This window comes from Oncorhynchus tshawytscha, linkage group LG14 (genome assembly GCF_018296145.1).
Source record: "Oncorhynchus tshawytscha isolate Ot180627B linkage group LG14, Otsh_v2.0, whole genome shotgun sequence".
NCBI lineage: Eukaryota > Metazoa > Chordata > Actinopteri > Salmoniformes > Salmonidae > Oncorhynchus > Oncorhynchus tshawytscha.
The window spans coordinates 43,142,167-43,163,065 of NC_056442.1; the positions used below are offsets into that span (position 1 = coordinate 43,142,167).

Here is a 20,899-nt window from a genome sequence, read left to right on the forward strand (position 1 = left end):
GAGTAGCTGAGTTACAGTTTTGATTTCAATCTATGGTAAGACCTGAAAATTGTTGTCTAGCAATGATCAACAATCAATTTGACAGAGCTTGAAGAATTTTGAGAAGAATAAATGGGCAAATGTTGCACAATCCAGGTGTGCAAAGCTCTTAGAGACTTACAGCTGTAATTGCTGCCAAAGGAGCTTCTATAAAGTACTGACTCAAGGGTGTGAATACTTATGTAAATAAGAACATTTCTATATTTTATTGTCAATAAATGTGCCCAAATTCCTAAAAACATGTTTTCACTTTGTCATTGTGTGTAGATGGGTGAGAAATCTATTTTGAAATCAACACAAAAGTCAATGAGTATGAATAATTTTTGAAGGCACTGTAAGTCCCAAATGGAAGGCAAACAGAATGTAATGTAATTTGTAGCACCATTGACACCACTGTTCAAGCTCAGTAACTAAATGCATGCACACACTCCTATTGAATATGCATTCACCTGTATTGTGAGTAGGACTCTAACATCTTATTTTACCCATCTTACCAAGAGATTTCCCATTCAAATAAAAAATAACCATTAGGTTTTGTAGTTAAGATTGGTAAAAACTAAGTCAAACTTGATGCATTAATGTATGGAAAATTTTATGACATTGAATATCGGCCAGCCTCCTTGCCCCCCCGAAAATCAGTATGGGCACAAAATCCATATTGGTCGTTCTCCACAGTAAAATGTATTGACTGAGACGGACCAATCGGCTCCTAATAAATAGTTGGAGCTCCTTACAAGTTCACAAAGCTAAAGCATATTTTATGTCTCCAGTATTCATCCTGCCTGAACAAAGGATAAAAGTCTAGGTTACTTCAGGAAATAGGCACAATGGTTTCCTCTGTTATAATGACATGGTCCTGTAATGAAGGTTGTTACCACAAATCACTTTTCTAGTGTTCCAGACACAGGGGCTAAGTCTACAGACAAATCCTAGCCTCTAGGCATCTTCAGATGCACGTTAAGTGCTTGGGGTTGTTCCTGGACCAGAAGACACTAAAGTAGACCATAGGATCAGGAGCACTCCCTCATCGATTTGCCTGTCCACCACCAATCCTTCCCCCCTCTAAACCCAGAGCACCAATCACCATGCCCTCTCCCGTCTTTTCCACATTCATAGAGAGATCACAAATTCAAAGACTCCATATTCAGAAATCCATGAGTCCTCCAAAGTGAATTTGTCTTACCAGACCTGGCCTTCCAAGGGCCTCAGATACAGTGTGAACCAGTCTCCTCCTGCTCTCTGAAACTGGTATCCTCTTCTCTCCCAGAAATAAAACCTCAAGGAACTGGTTTATCTGCCTGTGAGTAGCTCTCAGCACAAATTTCAGTGTAACTCACATTACGGAGTCTGCATTGTTGACCAAGAAAAGCACTGACTAAATATAGTCAAAACCCACACCGAGTACTGAGACGGAGGGAGGGAGAGAAGGATAGATGTGGAACATGCAGGAAAAGAGAAAGCAAAGGGAACAGGACTTTCTTGGAAAGCATCCCATCCCAGTAAATAAGAGCTTGAGATATGAGTCACGACGAGAGGGAGGGAGAGGATGGGGGAGTAGAGGGAGGGAGAGAGTGGGGTTAAAAGGAGACTAACCAGACAGCAGCACATAGTTACCCTCAGCTATGCTGGGAGCTCATCCTAAAATGCACGGTTCCCCATCTCAATGGCAGCCTGAGAGTGTGAGAGAGGACAACACGGGGGAGAAGATGGTATTGTCTTACCCCTTTCTCTGAAGTCCTCCTACTCTCAGTCTACAGCTGTGTTTTGCCCTCAAAATTGCTCAAAGCCTCTTTTTACTACTCTCCTTCCTCATTCACTTGGCCTCTCGGTCCGTCCTTCCCCATTTCTCTCAAAGTTTATCCACAAGCAGTGTGTGAGAGACATACACACAGTACCAGTCAAAAGGAGGAAGCAAGTCTTATTATTGGTGAGATGGCACCGACAGACATGATCACGTCGCTTCAGGTCCTTAAAAAAAACTGCATAGTTTCCTAAGGACTTGAAGCGAGGCGACCATGTCTGTCGGCGCCATCTCAACAATAATTTAAAAAAAAACATTAAAAATGAAAACCTGCATAGTCTCCTATGTATTATTTCTTACATTGTTAGCCCAGAAAATCTCAAGTGTTATTTAATACAGCCGGGAAGAACTACTGGAAATAAAAGCGATGTCAACTTACCAACATTATGACCAGGAATACATCTTTCCCGAAGCAGATCCTTTGCTGTGACCTTATCCCAGAGGCTGACCCAAAACAAAGCGGTCGCCGCAGACGGAGCAGCCTATTGGTCAGACTCAGAAGGCGAGAACACCATCCACCGCTTCCGATCATATATTACTCGCCAATGTCCAATCTCTAGATAACAAGGTGGACGAAATTAGGGCACGAGTAGCCTTCCAGAGAGACATCAGAGATTGTAACATTCTCTGTTTCACGGAAACATGGCTCACTCGGGATATGTTGTCAGAGTCGGTATAGCCACCTGGTTTCTTCACGCATCGCGCCAACAGAAACAAACATCTCTCTAGTAAGAAGGGCAGGAGTGTTTACCTTATGATTAACGACTCAAGTCCTTTTGTTCACCTGAACTAGAATTCCTTACAATCAAATGACCGACCGCATTATCTTTGATTATAGTCACAGCCGTGTACATCCCACCCCAAGCAGATACCTCGTCGGCCTGAAATAACTTCTCTGGACTCTATGTAAACTGGGAACCATACATCCTGAGGCTGCATTTATTGTAGCTGGGGATTTTAACAAAGCTAACATGAGAACAAGACTTCCAAAATTTTATCAGCATTTCGAATGCACGACACGGTAGCATTCTGGATCATTACTACTCCAACTTCCGCAATGCATACAAAGCCCTCCCCCACCCTGCAATTCAGCAAATCTCACCATGACTATTTTGTTGCTCCCAGCCAATAGACAGAAACTAAAACAGGAAACGCACATGCTCAGGTCTATCCAACACTGGTCTGCCTAATCGGATTCCACGCGTCAAGATTGCTTCGATCACATGGACTGGGATATGTTCCGGATAGCCTCAGACAAAAACATTGATGATGTATACGTTGACTTGGTGAGCGAGTTTATTAGCAAATGCATCAGAGATGTCGTAGCCACTGTGACTAAAACCTTTCCTAACCACAAACTGTGGATTGATGGCAGCATTCGCAAAAAACTGAAAGCACAAATCACTGCTTTTAAATCATGGCAAGGCAACAGGAAACATGACCGAATACAAACAGCGCAGCTATTCCCTCCACAAGGCAATCAAACAAGCAAAGCGTCAGTATAGAGAAAGAAGTCGCAATTCATCAGCTCAAACACGAGACTTATGTGGCAGGGTCTACAGCCAATCACAGACTACAAAAAGAAAACCAGCCCTGTCGCGGACATCGACATCTTGCCCCCAGACAAATTCAACTTCTTTGCTCGCTTTGAGGACAACACAGTGCCACTGACACAGCCTGCTACCAAAGCCTGTGGGCTCTCCTCCTCCATGGCCAACGTGAGTAAAACATTTAAATGTATTAACTCTCTCAAGGCTGCCGGCCCAGATGGCATCACTAGCCGTGTCCTCAGAGCATGCAGCTGGCTGGTGTGTTTACGGAAATATTCAAATCAATCCCTATCCCAGTCTGCAGTCCACACATGCATCAAGGCGGCCACCACTGTTCCTGTTCCCAAGAAAGCAAAGGTAACTGAACTAAATGACTATCGCCCCGTTGCACTCACTTCTGTCATCATGAAGTGCTTTGACAGACTAGTCAAGGATCATATGACCTCCACCCTACCTGATACCCGAGACCCACTCCAATAAGTCCACTGACAATACAATCGCCACACTGCCCTACCCCATCTGGACAAGAGGAATACCTTTGTAAGAATGCTGTTACTTAACTACAGCTCAGCATTTAAACACAATAGTACCTTCCAAACTTGTCATTAAGCTCGAGACCCTGGGTCTTGAACCCTCCCTGTGGAACTGGGTCCTGGACTTTGACGGGCCGCTCCCAGGTGGTGAAGGGAGGAAACAACATCCCCACTGATTCTCAACACTGGGGCCCCACAAGGGTGTGTTCTCAGCCCTCTCCTGTACTCACTGTTCACCAACAACTGCGTGGCCATGCACGCTTCCAACTCAATCATCAAGACGACACTACAGTGGTAGGCTTGATTACCAACAACGACAAGGCGGCCTACAGGGAGGAGGTGAGGGCCTCTCGGAGTGTGGTGTCAGGAAAATAACCTCACAGTCAACGTCAACAAAACAAAAAGGGAATGATCGTGGACTTCAAGAAACAGAGGGAGCAACCCCCCATCCAGAGACGGGACAGTAGTAGAGAAGGTGGAAATTTAAGTTCCTGTGTACACATCATGGACAAACTGAAATGGTCCACCCACACAAACAGCGAGGTGAAGGCGGTGCAATAGCGCCTCTTCAACCTCAGGAGGCTGAAGAAATTTGGCTTGTCACCCAAAACCCTGACAAACTTTTACAGATGCACAATCGAGAGCATCCTGTCAGGCTGTACCACCGCCTGGTACGGCAACTGCACCACCCTCAACCGCTAGGCTCTCCAGAGGGTAGAGCGGTCTGCACAAAGCATCACCGGGGGCAAACTACCTGCCCTCCAGGACACCTACACCACCCAATGTCACAAGAAGGACAAAAAGATCATCAAGGACAACAACCACCCGAGCCACTGAATGTTCACCCAGTTATCATCCAGAAGGCAGGGTCAGTACAGGTGCATCAAAGCTGGGACCGAGAGACTGAAAACAGATTCCATCTCAAGGCCATCAGACTGTCATACAGCCACCACTAAGAGGCTGCTGCCAACATAGACTTAAATCTCTGACCACTTTAATAAATGGACTTGAATGAATAATATTACTAGTCACTATAAATAACGGCACTTCAATAATGTTTACATATGAGATGAGTAATGTAGGATTTGTATATACTGTATTCTATACCACCTACTGCATCTTGCCTATGCCGCACGGCCATCGCTCACCTATATATTTATATTAACATATTCTTATTCATCACTTTACATGTGTATAAGGTAGTTGTGAATTTCTTAGATTACTTGTTAGATATATCACATTGTCAGAATTAGAAGCACAGGCATTTCACTACACTTGCATTAACATCTGCTAACCATGTGTATGTGACCAATCAATCAAATTTGATTTGACTTAGTGGTTTCTTGGCAGCAATTCGACCATGAAGGCCTGATTCTCGCAGTCTCCTCTGAACAGTTGATGTTGAGATGTGTCTTATTTGAACTCTGATGCATTTATTTGGGCTGCAATCGAAGGCTGGTAACTAATGAACTTATCCTCTGCAGCAGAAATAACTGAGTCTTCCTTTCCTATTTCAACATAGGGCTTTGCAACTGCACTTGAAACATTCAAAGTTATTTTCCACATTAACTGACCTTCATGTCTTAAAGTAATGATTGACTGTCATTTCTCTTTGTTTATTTGAGCTGTTCTTGCCATAATATAATCTTTTACCAAATAGGGCTCTCTTCTGTATACCACCCCTACCTTGTCATAATGCATTTGAGCCAATCAGTTGTTAAGGAAAGAAATTCCACAAATTAACAAGGCACACCTGTTAATTGAAATGCATTCCAGGTGAATGCCTCAAAGCTGGTTGAGGGAATGCCAAGAGTGTGCAAAGCTGTCAAGGCAAAGAGTGGCTACTTTGAAGAATATTAAATATTACATTTTTATTTGTTTAAGACTTTTTTGGTGACTACATGATTCCATGTGTGGTATTTCATGTCTTCACTATTACTCTACAATGTAGACAAAAGTAAAAAGAAAGAAACCCTTGAATGAGTAGGTAGGAGTAGGTCCAAACTTTTGACTGGTACTGCATGCGCTTGCTCGCGCTCTGTATTAATGTATTAACCTACTAGTTCACCAACAGAGGGCCCAAACAAACACTTATCTTATTCACACTGAAAGATGCAATCAGAGCACAGCTGTATGTGTCCCGCAATTTTCTGGACTCAAGTCTGGTTAAATAAAACATGTTGCAGTCTCATCAAGGCTAGACTGTTAGAGTGTGGTGCTGAAGCCAAGTTCTCCTCTCATTGTCACATGACCAGTGAAGAGGGTCATGTGTCAGACTGACCTAATGACATGTGACACACACAGACACCCCATGACAACCTTATGATGAGTCTGATAAAGATGCAACAACCATACGATTTCCTAAAAGAACAACTCCAAGAGGGTCAATAATAGACCATACAAACATATCCTACGGTGATGACTGTACCTAAAGCAGAGTGAAGCAAGTCTCAGCAGCCTCACAATTTGGGCTGTGATCTTTACTTACAGCCTACTAATAAATATGAATTATTTTTTATTGAGAATGGCACACCAAAAATGTCATCCATAGCCTGCACTCGAAAAGCAAATGGAGGACGAGCTTCCCTCGGTTAGGTTTTAATATGCCAGGAAGACTACACTGGTTGTGAAGCAAATTAATGTGCTTAAAATGTAATAATTGAGCAATAAATATAACAGCACACTAAAGCTGGGATGCTCTTTTAAATAGTGGCCAGTTAAAACTCTTCAACATGCGACTGCGCAATGACTGGGCTTATAAGAATCCGTTTCACTGGGCTCTGTAGGCTATGGGCTCTCCAACCCTGTTTCAGGGGTCCGAGACCTATAGGCTACGTTTGGAATTATTTGGCCACTTTAGTTGTGATACCAACCTTATCAAAACATATAGGACTATGGGCTAGGTTATAGGAGACTGACTTGCATTTTAGACTGCAAATGCTGGGATTCATTCACAAGTGATAATATTCTCACCCATCAGACTATTCTCAATTTAATCTGGTCTTTACATGTACAAAATAATGTTTGTGAAATGAGTTGATTTAGACTAGGCTATTATCATGCACCTGTTGGAATAGGAGGAAAATTATATGTTATCTGTACGCACTTGAATAGTCAATGGAGGAAGCTTCTCCCCTGCTTCATTCTCATGCCACCTATGAGATGCCTCTCCCTGCACAACATGTGATCCCATTCCACTCAAACTCAATGCCAGGGCTCTCAAGTGTTTGGTTTGATTTTCAATTGCATTGATGTCAGAGTGATTAGAGGGACATTAAACTGGGTGGTTCGAACCATGAACGCTGATTGGCTGACAGCCGTGGTCTATTTAAGCAATAAGGCCCAATGGGGTGTGGTGTATGGCCAATAAACCACAGCTAAGGGCTGTTCTTATGCACGACGCAATGCAGAGAGCCTGGACACAGCCCGTAGCCATGGTATATTGGCCATATACCACAAAACCCTGAGGTGCCTTATTGTTATTACCAAATTACCAAAGTAATTAGAGCAGTATAAATACATGGTGTCATACCTGTTAGCCAATCAGCATTCAGGGCTCAAATCACCCAGTTCTTATAAGACTGTATACCACAGTTATGACAAAATATTTATTTTTACTGTTCTAATTACGTTGGTAACCAGTTTATAATTGCAATAAGGCACCTCTTGGGTTTGTGGGATATGGCGAATATACCACAGCTAAGGACTGTATCAAGGTTGCTTTGTGCATAAGAACAGCCCTTAGCCGTGGTATATTGTCCATATACCACACCCCATTGGGCCTTGTTGCTTAAATAGAGCACAAGGCCATTAGCAACTGGACTTTAGCAAGTTTTGTAGGATACTAATGACCATCAGTCCACAGTTTTGGAGAAGCCTAGTTACTGACTTAACGGTCACGTGCAATTTGAATGTGGTCATGCCTGCTGGTATTTATTTATTTAATTTAACTAGGCAAGTCAGTTAAGAACAAATTCTTATTTACAATGACGGCCTAGGAACAGTGAGTTGACTGCCTTGTTCAGGGGTTTTTACCTTAACAGCTTGGGGATTCCATCTAGCAACCTCTCCAACCACTAGGCTATCTGCTTTTGTGTTTTGAGCACTCAGAGGCTCTGTGCACGTTGGTCAGTCTGTCCATGGCTCCAGAGGCACAGACAAACAGAGTCAATAGAGACAACATTTTAAGTGTCGTAAAAGTGGTTGCCACGTGCGAGTACAGTATGTGAGTGCATGAGCATCAGTAGCTTTGTGAGGCATTGAGAGAGCACGTGACTATTGGATTGTGTACACGTGTGAGCATGCAAATATGGGCCTCTGAAGGTGTGTTTGTATGAGTCTGTGACCCTACTTCACCCTCCAAGCTAGTTAATTCTATTAGACTGGCACCACGAGGGGGAGAAAAGTTCACTCTTCCAAATGATCTAGCTCAGAGGGAAGAATGATGTATAGCCTGCAGCCTAAAAACAGCTCTACAATGGCATCTGACCAGATCTATAAAGCACACACACCCCTCTCTTACACAGAAACATGATATGCACAGAAACTCAACAAAAAAAGAAATGTCCTCTCACTGTCAACTGCATTTATTTTCCGCAAACTTAGCATGTGTAAATATTTGTATGAACATAAGATTCAACAACAGACCTAGTTCCACAGACATGTGACTAACAGAAATGGAATAATGTGCCCCTGAACAATCGGGGGGGTCAAAATCAAAAGTAACAGTCAGTAGCTGGTGTGGCCACCAGCTGCATTAAGTCGTACAGTGCATCTCCTCCTCATGGACTGCACCAGATTTGCCAGTTCTTGCTGTGAGATGTTACCCCACTCTTCCACCAAGGCACCTGCAAGTTTCAGGACATTTCTTGGGGGGAATGTCCCTAGCCCTCACCCTCTGATCCAACAGGTCCCAGATGTGCTCAAGTGGATTGAGATCCGGGCTCTTCACTGGCTATGGCAGAACTCTGACATTCCTGTCTTGCAGGAAATCACGCACAGAACGAGCAGTATGGCATTGTTATGCTGGAGGGTCATGTCAGGATGAGCCTACAGGAAGGGTACCACATGAGGGAGGAGGATGTCTTCCCTGTAATGCACAGCGTTGAGATTGCCTGCAATGACAACAAGCTCAGTCCGATGACGCTGTGACACACTGCCCCAGACCATGACAGACCCTCCACCTCCAAATCGATCCCACTCCAGAGTACAGGCCTCGGTGTAACGCTCATTCCTTCAACGATACAAGCGAATCCGACCATCACTCCTGGTGAGACAAAACCGCGACTTGTCAGTGAAGAGCACGTTTTGCCAGTCCTGTTTGGTCCAGCGACGGTGGGTGTGCCCATAGGCGACGTTGTTGCCGGCGATGTCTGGTGAGGACCTGCCTTAAAACAGGCTACAAGCCCTCAGTCCAGTCTCTCTCAGCCTATTGCAGACAGTCTGAGCACTGGTGGAGGGATTGTGCGTTCCTGGTTTAACTCAGGTAGTTGTTGTTGCCATCCTGTACATGTCCCGCAGGTGTGATGTTCGGATGTACCGATCCTGTGCAGGTGTTACACGTGGTCTGCCACTGCGAGGACGATCAGCTGTCCGCCCTGTCTCCCTGTAGCGCTGTCTTCGGCGTCTCAGTACGGACATTGCAATTTACTGCCCTGGCCACATCTGCAGGCTTCATGCCTACTTGCAGCATGCCTAAGGCATGTTCATGTAGGTGAACAGGGACCCTGGGCATCTTTCTTTTGGTGTTTTTCAGAGTCAGTAGAAAGGCCTCTTTAGTGTCCTAAGTTTTCATAACTGTGACCTTAATTGCCTACCGTCTGTAAGCTGTTAGAATCTTAACGACTGTTCCACAGGTGCATGTTCATTAATTGTTTATGGTTCATTGAACAAGCATGGGAAACGGTGTTTATGCCCTTTACAATGAAGATCTGTGATGTTATTTGGATTTTTTTTTTTAAATTATCTTTGAAAGACAGGGTCCTGAAAAAGGGACGTTTCTTTTTTTGCTGAATTTATATCCACACACAAACACACAACTCCCCCAGCTCTCAAAACAAGATGTCTGATTGGAAATAAGGTTAACTTCTTATGGATGGGGGGCAGTATTGAGTTGCTTGGATAAATACAGTGCTCAGAGTAAACTGCCTGCTAGTCAGGCCCAGAAGCTAAGATATGCATATAATTAGTAGATTTGGATAGAAAACACTCTGAAGTTTCAAAAACTTATGAATTATGTCTGTGAGTATAACAGAACTCATATTTATATTTAAGCATGTTGGAACACCACATGTCAACATTTTCTAAAGTAGACACCACAAATGGACTGCTCTGACCAGGTCACTGCTGAACTGTACAGGACTAAGACCCTACATAGCTCACAGGCTTGAGAGCAGGGTCACCAAGCTGGTTTTCAGGACAACCAGTGAGCTTTCTATAGCCCCTGTACATACCACTAGAGGGCAGTCAAAATCTGAATCACCAGCTCAGAGGCCTTCGTCCTGGACAAACTGAACAGTGACATTAAGGATTTTGGAAGAGAGCACACTGTTGGGAATAACTTATTGTGCCGAAATAAGTAACAGGCTTGGAATTTGACCTGTGTATCAGGATTGAATTCCATTTCTCTTCAAATAAGTCAATTGAAATTCTGTTGAAAATACTTTTAAATTAATCTCAGGAATTGACATCCCTGTTTTCAGTGTGTCCAGGAGAGAGCGGTGTAAAGCTGAGGCCTGTGGTGTTGGGTAAAGGTGGGTATCGGCAGGTGAGGCCCTAAGCAGAGCCTCTTACCGTAAGTACCATATTCAGCTGGGCTGGTGCCTGGGTAGAAGCCTGGGGTGCCCGGCGGGACCGGGTACTGCTGGGGGGTGGCCACATATGTTGACCGGTACTGAGGGAGAGAGACATGTCAGAATGGTTTAGATATAAGACCTAAACGTGCATTGTAAAGTGTTCCCCGAGCCCAGAGGATTCAAGGCAAGCTAAAGCTCAACTATAGAACAAGTAAGATGGAAAAGGTGTTAAGACAGTCTGCCAACTAGTACTTGATATAACTCATTCACCAAACAGACACACCTCTACCTTTCTTTGTCCCATACACACTTTAGTGTGTTTCGATGACCAACCAGCTGTGGCAGGTCTACCTCTCCTAACGTCTAACATACACCTCTCCCTCAAACACACAGTAACACCCATCCTTCTCTCTCTGTGGTGTTTTAGTCACTGCACAATCAGGAAGGAACTGGAGGGTCAGCTGATCACCTGGCCATGGCCAGGGGAGGGGAAAGGGGCTTTTGTCCCAACACTGGCTCCATAGAGCAGAGGCCAGACTCAGCAGAATCTGTCTGACTCAGGTCACCAGGGGGAGGCAGGCCATGTGGAGCCTCCCTCACAGACAGGAAGGGGAACTGCATTGTTAGTTGCTACCAGACCTACTTCCAAATAGCATTTATTTTCTTCCCAAATACCATAGCGGCACTTGATTGAGCTTGCCTGGCGGAAAGGAACCAATGGAACAGTCCCAAAAGTTATAGTGAATGTCTGAGTAAAGATGGAGAACCCTGTAGGAAGGGGTGGGGCTGTGTTTACCTGTCCGGGTATGAAGTAGGCGGGGCCTTGTTGGTTGGGGAAGGGGATCCGCTGTGAGGGGATCATCATCATCTGTTGGCCTGGCTGGTAGACGTGTGTGGGCGCCACGGGCCTCGGCGTGCTGCTGGGGGGCACCCGGGGGGCATTGCTGTGTAGACTGGGACGGCTGTAGTACGGCTGGAGAGAAGATGAGGCAGCAGGAGAGAAGAGCGGGGCAAGTTATTGAAGTGTCACATGTCCATAAGTCTCTTCTTTTGTAAAAACTTTCAAAAATAAAATTCAACCCAACTTTAAAAAGGGCTATTATATTTCACCTTGCCAGTTAATACAAAAACAAATTTCATCAAGCTATTCTGGCACTTTAACAGCCTGTTCATAAAGGCAGAACCCAAACTGCTAAAAAACAAATATTACTAGAATGTTCTGTGTTGCTTCATTTACATTGCGATGAGACTCTTCAAGCAAAACGGAAGCCAAAATGATGACAGGACCACAGGCAGGAACAACTAGACAGACCTCTTTCCAGGAGTCTAAGCGTTACCTGCAGTGACCTGAATCCTCCCTTCAGCAGCACATCGCCCAGACACCACGTGAACACACACACACGCAAGCGAGAGAGGGGGGGTGAGAGAGAGGTGAAACGAGAGGGAGGGAGAGCGGCAGTCAGTTAAGTTGACAGAAAGCAGAGCCTACCCCCACCACCCAGCAGTAAATTAACAAGCAGCATGCAAAATGCAGGACACATCCCTAGTCCATTAAAGATGCAGGTGTGTGAGTAACTGTCCATGCGCAAAGCTAACATAGAGCACGGAGTCTGTGTGTGCGTGTCAGGGTTTCGGTTAGGAAAATGTGGCTCCGGACATTTCACAGCAAACATTTTAATGAAATTAAAAATCTCATTTTGATTACGGTAATTCATGTTAACAGAACATGCAAGTTGAGAATGCAATGATGTGCGGTCCTTATCGAATTCTGATGTGCACTTTGACATGGCAGAATAACTGTCCACAAGTAACGAACAGCAAAATCACGAGCCTATGATGTCAATCTACTACAGAAAAAAAAAGTTAAGGCAACCTATTCTATTGGTCAGCTTGTCTCGAAATAAGTAGCCTGTTCAAAACAGACGACTCGGGACAGTTGTGGGGCGATAGATCAAATGCATACAACCAGTAGGCCTAGGCTACTGAATTAGAAATAAATGAGTCTGAAGCAACAGTTCAGAATGTATCACTTAATGTTAATAAACTTATTGCTTCACATTATAAGCGCAGCAATGAGCACAGGGCAGTAGGCAACACGCGAAGGTTCGTTCCATAATGCAATTAGTCGGAAAACAGTTGTGAAAAGGGCACTACACATGCAAGCAGTTTCACATGACAGATGATTAGAACGTTTGAAATCTCTAGTAGGCTACTCTGAAGCAAGATAAGGCATGCCTCAATATACCCAACAAAAATATAAACATGTAAAGTTTGGTCCCATGATACATGAGCTGAAATAAAAGATCCCAGACATTTTACATGTGCACAAAAAGCTTCTCTCCTCAATTTTGCGGATAAATGTGTTCACATCCCTGTTAGTGAGCATTTTTCCTTTGCCAAGATAATCCATCCACATGTCAGGTGTGGATCAAGAAGCTGATTAAACAGCATGATCATTACACAGGTGCACCATGTGCCGGGGACAATAAACGGCCACTAAAATGTGCAGTTGTCACAACACAATGCTACAGATATCTCAAATTGAGGCAGCGTGCAATTGGCATGCTGACTGCAAAAATGCCCACCAGAGCTGTTGCCAGAGAACTGAATGCTAATTTCTCTACCTTAAGCCACCTCCAACATCGTTTCAGAGAATTTGGCAGTACGTCCAACCGGCCTCACAACCACAGACCACGTGTAACCACGCAAGCCAAAGAGGATGGCTGATGTTTTACATACCCGTAAACAATTATGCTATTTTGTTCGTTTGTAACATATTTTGTACATAATGTTGCTGCTACCATCTCTTATGACTGAAAATAACTTCTGGACATCAGAACTGGGATGACTCACCACGAACTGGAATAAGCTTTATCCTTTAACGAGTCTGACGAGTAAGATATACTGCTCTCCCGGGAACAAGCCCAGATCCCAGTCATTTGCGTGAAGAAAAGACGGAGGGAAAGAGGATGCAGATCAAGCTGTCTTTTGAGAATCTGTAGATGAGCGAGAACTCCCACTGCCATAAATTCTACTTGCTAACATGCAATTATTGGAAAATAAAATTGATGACCTACGACTACCCTCGCAATGAGACATTAAGAACTGTAATATCTTATGTTTCACCGAGCCGTGGCTGAACGACTATATGGATAATATAGAGCTGGAGGGATTTTAATGCACCGGCAGAACAGAGAATCTATGTCTGGTAAGACGAGGGGTGGGGGTGTGTCTTTTTGTCAATAACAGCTGGTGCTCGACGTCTAATAATAAAGAAGTCTCGAGGTATTGCTCGCCTGAGGTACCTCGCCTGAGTACCTTATGATAAGCTGTAGACCACACTATCTACGAAGAGTTATCTATATTATTCATAACCGTCTATTTACCACCACAGACCGATGTTGGCACTATGACCACACTCAACCAACTCTATTAGGCCATAAGCAAATAAGAAAATGCTCACCCAGAAGCGGCGCTCCTAGCGGTTGGGGACTTTAATGCAGGTAAACTTAAATCAGATTTACCAAATTTTTACCAGCATGTGACATGTGCAACCAGAGGAATTCCTGCTTACAAGCAAACACTAAAGCAGGGGCGGCAGGTAGCCTAGTGGTTAGAGCGTTGGGCCAGCAACTGAAAGGTTGTTAGATCAAATCTCTGAGCAGACAAAGTAAAAAAATCTGTCGTTCTGTCCCTGAACAAGGCAGTTAACCCACTGCTCATAGGCAGTCATTGTAAATAAGCATGTGTTCTTAACTGACTTGCCTAGTTAACATTTTATTTAAAATCGCTCAACACGGAAGTGGTCAGATGACGCGGATGCTACGCTACAGGACTGTTTTTCTAGCACAGACTGGAATATGTTCTGGGATTCATCCAATAGCATTGAGGAGTATACCACCTCAGTTACCAGTTTCATCAATAAGTGCATCGATGACATCGTCCCCACAGTGACCGTACGTACATATCCCAACCAAAAGCCATGGACTTCAGGCAACATACGCATCAAGCTAAAGCTGCCGCTTTCAAGGAGCGGGATACTAATCCGAATGCCTATAATAAATCCCGCTATGCCCTCAGACGAACCATCAAACAAGCAAAATGTCAACACAGGATTAAGATTGAATCCTACTACACCGGCTACGACGCTCGTCGGATGTGGCATTCTTGAAAACTATTACGGACTACAAAGGGCTGCGCTTAGTGTTCTGCCTTGGCAAATCGCGCTGTTAAGACACTGATGCCCTTTGCAACCACGTACCTATGTGAGAGTGGATTCTCGGCCCTAGCATGAAAACTAAATACAGGCACAGACTGTGTGTGGAAAATGATTTAAGGTGGAGACTCTCCAACATTGCAGAGTTATGTGCATCCTTTCAAGCACACCCTTCTCATTAACATGTTGTGAGCTATTTTTTTAGGCAAGTAAATTAAGAACAAATTCTTATTTTACAACGACGGCCTAAAAACAGTAAGTTAACTGCCTTATTCAGGTGCAGAATGACAGATTTTTACCTTGTCAGCTCGGGGATTCGATCGAGCAACCTTTAGGTTACTGGCCTAACTCTCTAACCACTTGGCTACCTGCCGCCCCTATTCACAATTTTCGATGAACAAACAAGGTTTTATATGTAAGATGGCTAAATAAAGAGCAAAGTTATTGATTATTATATTATTTGTGCCCTGGTCCTATAAGAGCTCTTTGTCACTTCCCATGACCCAGGTTGTGACAAACTCCCTCACTCTTATGTTTAATAAATATATTGTATAGTGTGTTTGACAGGCTTACAATGATGGCAAAAAACAACATTTGAGAGTGTGCTGACCCTGGTGCTAGAAGGGGTACGCAGCTGGAGGTGGAATGTTTGAAGAGGTACGGGACTATAAAACGTTTGGGAACCACTGCCCTAGACCCACTCAAAATTGCATACCGCCCCAAAAGATTCACAGATGACGCAATCTAAATTCTGGAAACTAACCTATAGACCGAAAAGCATGAACAGTCAGATATATTTACATCAATGAATAGGCAAACAAGCATTACAATCTTCTCCTGGACAACTGGCCAGAGCCAATTTCATTTATTGTTGTTTCTGCCATTACTAGCTAACGGAAACCTTGGTATGTGTGAACATGATAAGTTCCCAATAGAGGTAGATTATGATTTTTCAACGCCGATACCGATTATTGGAGGACCCAAAGGGGCCGATACCGATTAATCGGCCGGTTTAAATAAATTTTAAAAAGTGTTAATGACAATTACAACAACACTGAATGAACACTTGACTTAATATAATACATCAATAAAATCAATTTAGCCTCAAATAATGTTCATTTTGGTTTAAATAATGCAAAAACAAAGTGTGGGAGAAGTAAAAGTGCAATATGTGCCATGTAAGAAAGCTAACGTTTCAGTTCTTTGCTCAGAACATGAGAACATATGAAAGCTGGTGGTTCCTTTTAACATGAGTCTTGTCGTTATTAACATGAGGTTGTCGTTATTATAGGAATCATAGGACTATTTCTCTATACCATTTGTATTTCATTAACCTTTGACTATTGGATGTTCTTATAGGCACTATAGTATTGCCAATGTAACAGTATAGCTTCCGTCCCCCTCCTCGCCCCTACCTGAGCTCGAACCAAGAAAACATTGACAACAGCCATACTCGAAACATCGTTACCCATCGCTCCACAAAAGCCGCGGTCCTTGCAGCGGGGGGAACAACTACTCCAAATCTAAAAGCGAGTGACATTTGAAACGGTATTAGCGCACACCCAGCTAACTAGCTAGTCATTTCACATTGGTTATACCAACCATTAGGCTGATTGGCTTGAAGTCATAAACAGCAATGTTTTTGCGAAGAGCTGCTGGCAAAATGCACGAAAGTGCTGTTTGAATGAATGATTACGGGCCTGCTGCTGCTCAGTCAGACTGCTCTATCAAATCAGACTTAATTATAACACACAGAAATACGAGCCTTAGGTCATTAATATAGTCGAATCCGTTAACTATCATTTCGAAAACAAAACGTTTATTATTTCAGTGAAATACGGAACAGTTTGCTATTTTATCTAACGGGTGGCATCCCTACGTCTAAATATTCCTATTACATTGCACAACCTTCAATGTATGTCATAATTACGTAAAATTCTGGCAAATTAGTTCACAATGAGCCAGGCAGCCCAAACTGTTACATATACCCTGACTCTGCAAAATAAATCACAATTTCACCTGGTAAATATTGCCTGCTAAACTGGATTAGTAGTTATAACTAGTGATTATGATTGATTGTTTTTTATAAGATCAGTTTAATGCCAACTAGCAATTTACCTTGGCTTCTACTGCATTCGCGTAACAAGCAGGCTACTCGTGGAGTGCAATGGTTAGAGCATTGGATTAGTTAACTGTACGGTTGCAAGATTGGCTCCCCTGAGCTGACAAGGATGAAAATATGTCGTTCTGCCCCTGAACAAGGTAGTTAACCCACCGCTCCTAGGCCATCATTAAAAATAAGAATGTGTTCTTAACCGACTTGCCTAGTTAAATAAAAAGGTATAAAAATACAAAATAAACACTTTAAAAAATATATTATATATATTTTTTTATTTTTAAATCGGCGCCCAAAATACAGATTTCCGATTGTTATGAAAACTTGAAATTGGCCCTAATTAATTGGCCATTCCGATTAATCGGTCGACCTCTAGTTCCCAATGAATGGTCCTCAGAGACAAGACATCCCAGAATACTTTCTGAATAGGATTCTACAGCAGATTCAATCTTTTGGCCTCCCATATTAAACATGAGTTGGTTTTAGAACATGCAGTGCTCAGAAACAGTTCAGGAAGACAGGTAATGCAAGTGAAGAGAACTCCAGTGCCCACAATTCCAACCGAGCCCACCCAAATCAGACTGTTAGTACCTGTTGGTGTAAAGCACGGGGCACTGGGGCGAACTAGAAAAGGAGGACAAGACAGGTCACAGGTAAGAGGTTAAACCCACATAGGGCACCAGCTGGAGAGCAGCAGATACAACCTTCCTCCAAAACCACACACAGATAGGAAGGCAGGGATTAACATGAGGATTCAGAACACAATACAAGTCTCATCTGAGATCTGACATACTGATTTTGCCTTCCAGCAGTAACGTTGACAGGTTGGAGGGTGGAACGTACACACACTGGGGGCTAAAACATTATGAGATGGAATCAACAGGAGAGCTTAGTTGTAGGAAAGAGTGACGAGTTGGCATGTAGCATAATCTACATTCCTACCAATGGATTAAGATACTGCACTACGGAGAAGCATCTGACAGCGGAAATAATAAGTAATGTCAAGAGGTGAAGCTGTGGGGTGGCGAACATGTGTACCTGTCGGGGCTGTGGCGCTGGGTTCATTTGTGGAGGTGGGGTGGCAAAGACAACAGAGGGGGGCTGTCCAGGAGGGAAGGTGGGCTGTGAAAGGGAGAGAAAAAGAGGGGAGACCATGATCAACAATATGGTTACCGATTGGACAAACCACAAGACAAGATTGAAGCTTCAATCTAAACAGACAGTAGATTCCCCTTACTAGCTGGAGTCCAGGGGAGAGGGCAGGGTGGGGTCGCGTTATAGACTGTGGTGCTTTATTCATTTCATGTGGTTCTGCATGGGTGCACTCGGACCTGCACAGAAATCTGAGAGGAGGAATAACAGAGTGGAGGAGGTGAAGAGAAAAAAAATTCAGTGATGAACTAGGAGAGCAAGAGACCAAGAGAATGGTGTTTAGGCTTTGTTGAACAGCACTCACACGTTGAACCGTGTTTAGTCCCAGGAACAAGGATGTGGTGTGCCAACGTGGTGGTCGTCTGTCCTCTGATCAACCTATCAGAGAGAGAGAGAGGGTGAAAGATAAGATTGTCATCTCAGTTATGAGTCCAATGGTTTGGTACACAAGGGATACAATCCTATTCTCCAAGAGACAGGCATATTGTCTAGAGCTGGGAATTGCCAGGACCTCGCGATATGACATTTAGGTGCCAATACAAAATTGTGATTCTATATGTACGCTATTGCGATTTAATTGCAAGTTGATGTTCTAAAACATACAATATGTCTGCTGCAGAGACGAGAGATTAAGAGAAAATCAGTCATGGAAATAAATAAAGTGTTGAAAACATGTTGGCTCACTATATAAAAAAGAACAAGCAATAGGATGAAAAATACCAGCATTTTGGCACAGGTACAGCAGACTAGAGTTCAAAAATAGGGCTTAGGTGGTAGGTGGGGGCGTCTCCAATGGAGCGGTCGCTGACCGAACATTTTAGGCCTTCCTGTTGGTCGCAGTCACAAAATATGACCTTTTGTCAAGCTAATTTCTTGCAATTTTACACATCTCGCCATGGGGCTTGAGAGAAAATGTTCAGTTTTAAAGCAGATTTCCAGCAATTCTACAAATTTTGCCATGGCTTATGCTATGAGTGACTCAAACATAACAAAATTGGCCTCATGCAAGAAACAAATATCCTCTCCATCCTTACTATTGTCCCGATGGCCCCTGGGTAAAACCCAAGATTGTTTACTCCTAAAGTATCAGTAAACGCAGACTGCCCTGCCACACAAATAGCAATGGGGAAAAGCCCCAAATCATGCAGAGTCCATGTTTTATAAACGGAAATTACACTTCTGTCAGGTGAAAGAAGCCAAAACAGAAAAACTGACTGTTAGACAGAGGAGAAGAAAAGCACACTAGACAAACCCAGCACCTTTAACAAAATATAGATTGACTGTCGGAACAGCAAACTTAAGACATTTTCCACTGACGCTACCACACCCTCAGAACAGTGGGGGGGTTGGAAGGGAAATGGCAATGTCTCTAAAAAGGAGGTGCTGGTTAATTAAGGTCAGAAACAGAGTGAGATTATAGCCCCGGAGTGTCAACTCCACACAAAGGGCTCTCCACAGTCTATACAAACAGAGGTCCGTTTACACCAAGTTCCGCCGCAAAAATGTACATAGAACTACATAGTGATGTAAACAGACCTACCTTGGCTTCTGTTGCATAGACCCCTTTAGAGGGTCTCCCTGTGCTCACCCTGACAGTAAGACAGCCAATGAAAGACTGCTTCACCCTGTGGGGAGAGACCCATGTTCTCCAAAGGGGAACCCTGGGACACACCCCATAGCAGAGACCTAAAGCTGTTCCCTCAGAAAGGTATGGATGGGGAGCACTTCACATACATGAAGGCTACAGTTGAGTTCCCTGATGAACGAACAGTGATGACCATATACAGTGCCTTCGGAAAGTATTCAGACCCCTTGACTTTCTCCACACTTCGTTACGTTACAGCCTTACTCTAAAATGGATTACTTTTTAAAATCTACACACAATACCCCATAATGACAAAGCAAAAACAGGTTTAAACATTTTGCTAATATATATATATATATTTTAACTGAAATATCACATTTACATAAGAATTCAGACTAGAGGTCGACCGATTATGATTCTTCAACTCCGATACCAATTAATCTGACAATTTTTTTTGTTTGTAATAATGACAATTACAACAATACTGAATTAACACGTATTTTAACTTAATATAATACATCAATTACAATCTTCTCCTGGACAACTGGCCAGGGCCAATTTCATTTATTGTTGTTTCTGCCATTAATAGCTAACAGAAACCCTGGTATGTGTGAACATGATAAGTTCCCAATAGAGGTAGACCGATTATGATTTTTCAACGCCGATACCGATTATTGGAGGAGCCGAAGGGGCAGATGCCGATTAATCGGCCGATTAAAAAAATGTATTTGTAATAATGACAATTACAACAACACTGAATGAACACTTGACTTAATATAATACATCAATAAAATCAATTTAGCCTCAAATAATGAAACATGTTCAATTTGGTTTAAATGCAAAAACAAAGTGTATGAGAAGTAAAAGTGCAATATGTGCCATGTAAGAAAGCTAACGTTTCAGTTCCTTGCTCAGCATATGAGAACATATGAAAGCTGGTGGTTCCTTTTAACATGAGTCTTCAATATTCCCAGTTAAGAAGTTCTAGGTTGTAGTTATTATAAGAATTATAGGACTATTTCTCTCTATACCATTTGTATTTCATTAACCTTTGACTATCGGATGTTCTTATAGGCACTTTAGTATTGCCAGTGTAACAGTATAGCTTCCGTC

The 20,899-nt window shown here is 43.2% G+C and overlaps 1 protein-coding gene across 10 annotated transcripts in view; it reads right to left on the reverse strand.

The window, feature by feature from the left end:
- LOC112267243 (eukaryotic translation initiation factor 4 gamma 1) overlaps positions 1-20,899 on the reverse strand; it is a 65,644-nt gene that overhangs the window by 39,314 nt on the left and 5,431 nt on the right. For 7 of the 10 annotated variants that reach the window (XM_042297562.1, XM_042297567.1, XM_042297563.1 and 4 more), the window contains exons 2-7: positions 18,506-18,579; positions 18,287-18,392; positions 18,088-18,171; positions 17,641-17,673; positions 11,514-11,690; positions 10,716-10,815 (exon numbers count right to left, since the gene is read on the reverse strand). In XM_042297562.1, coding sequence (XP_042153496.1) covers positions 10,716-10,815; positions 11,514-11,690; positions 17,641-17,673; positions 18,088-18,171; positions 18,287-18,349 — 457 coding nt within the window. In that variant the 5' untranslated portion in view covers positions 18,350-18,392; positions 18,506-18,579. The remainder of the gene's footprint in view (positions 1-10,715; positions 10,816-11,513; positions 11,691-17,640; positions 17,674-18,087; positions 18,172-18,286; positions 18,393-18,505; positions 18,580-20,899) is intronic. The other 3 variants (XM_042297565.1, XM_042297564.1, XM_042297568.1) reach the window with 2 other exon arrangements.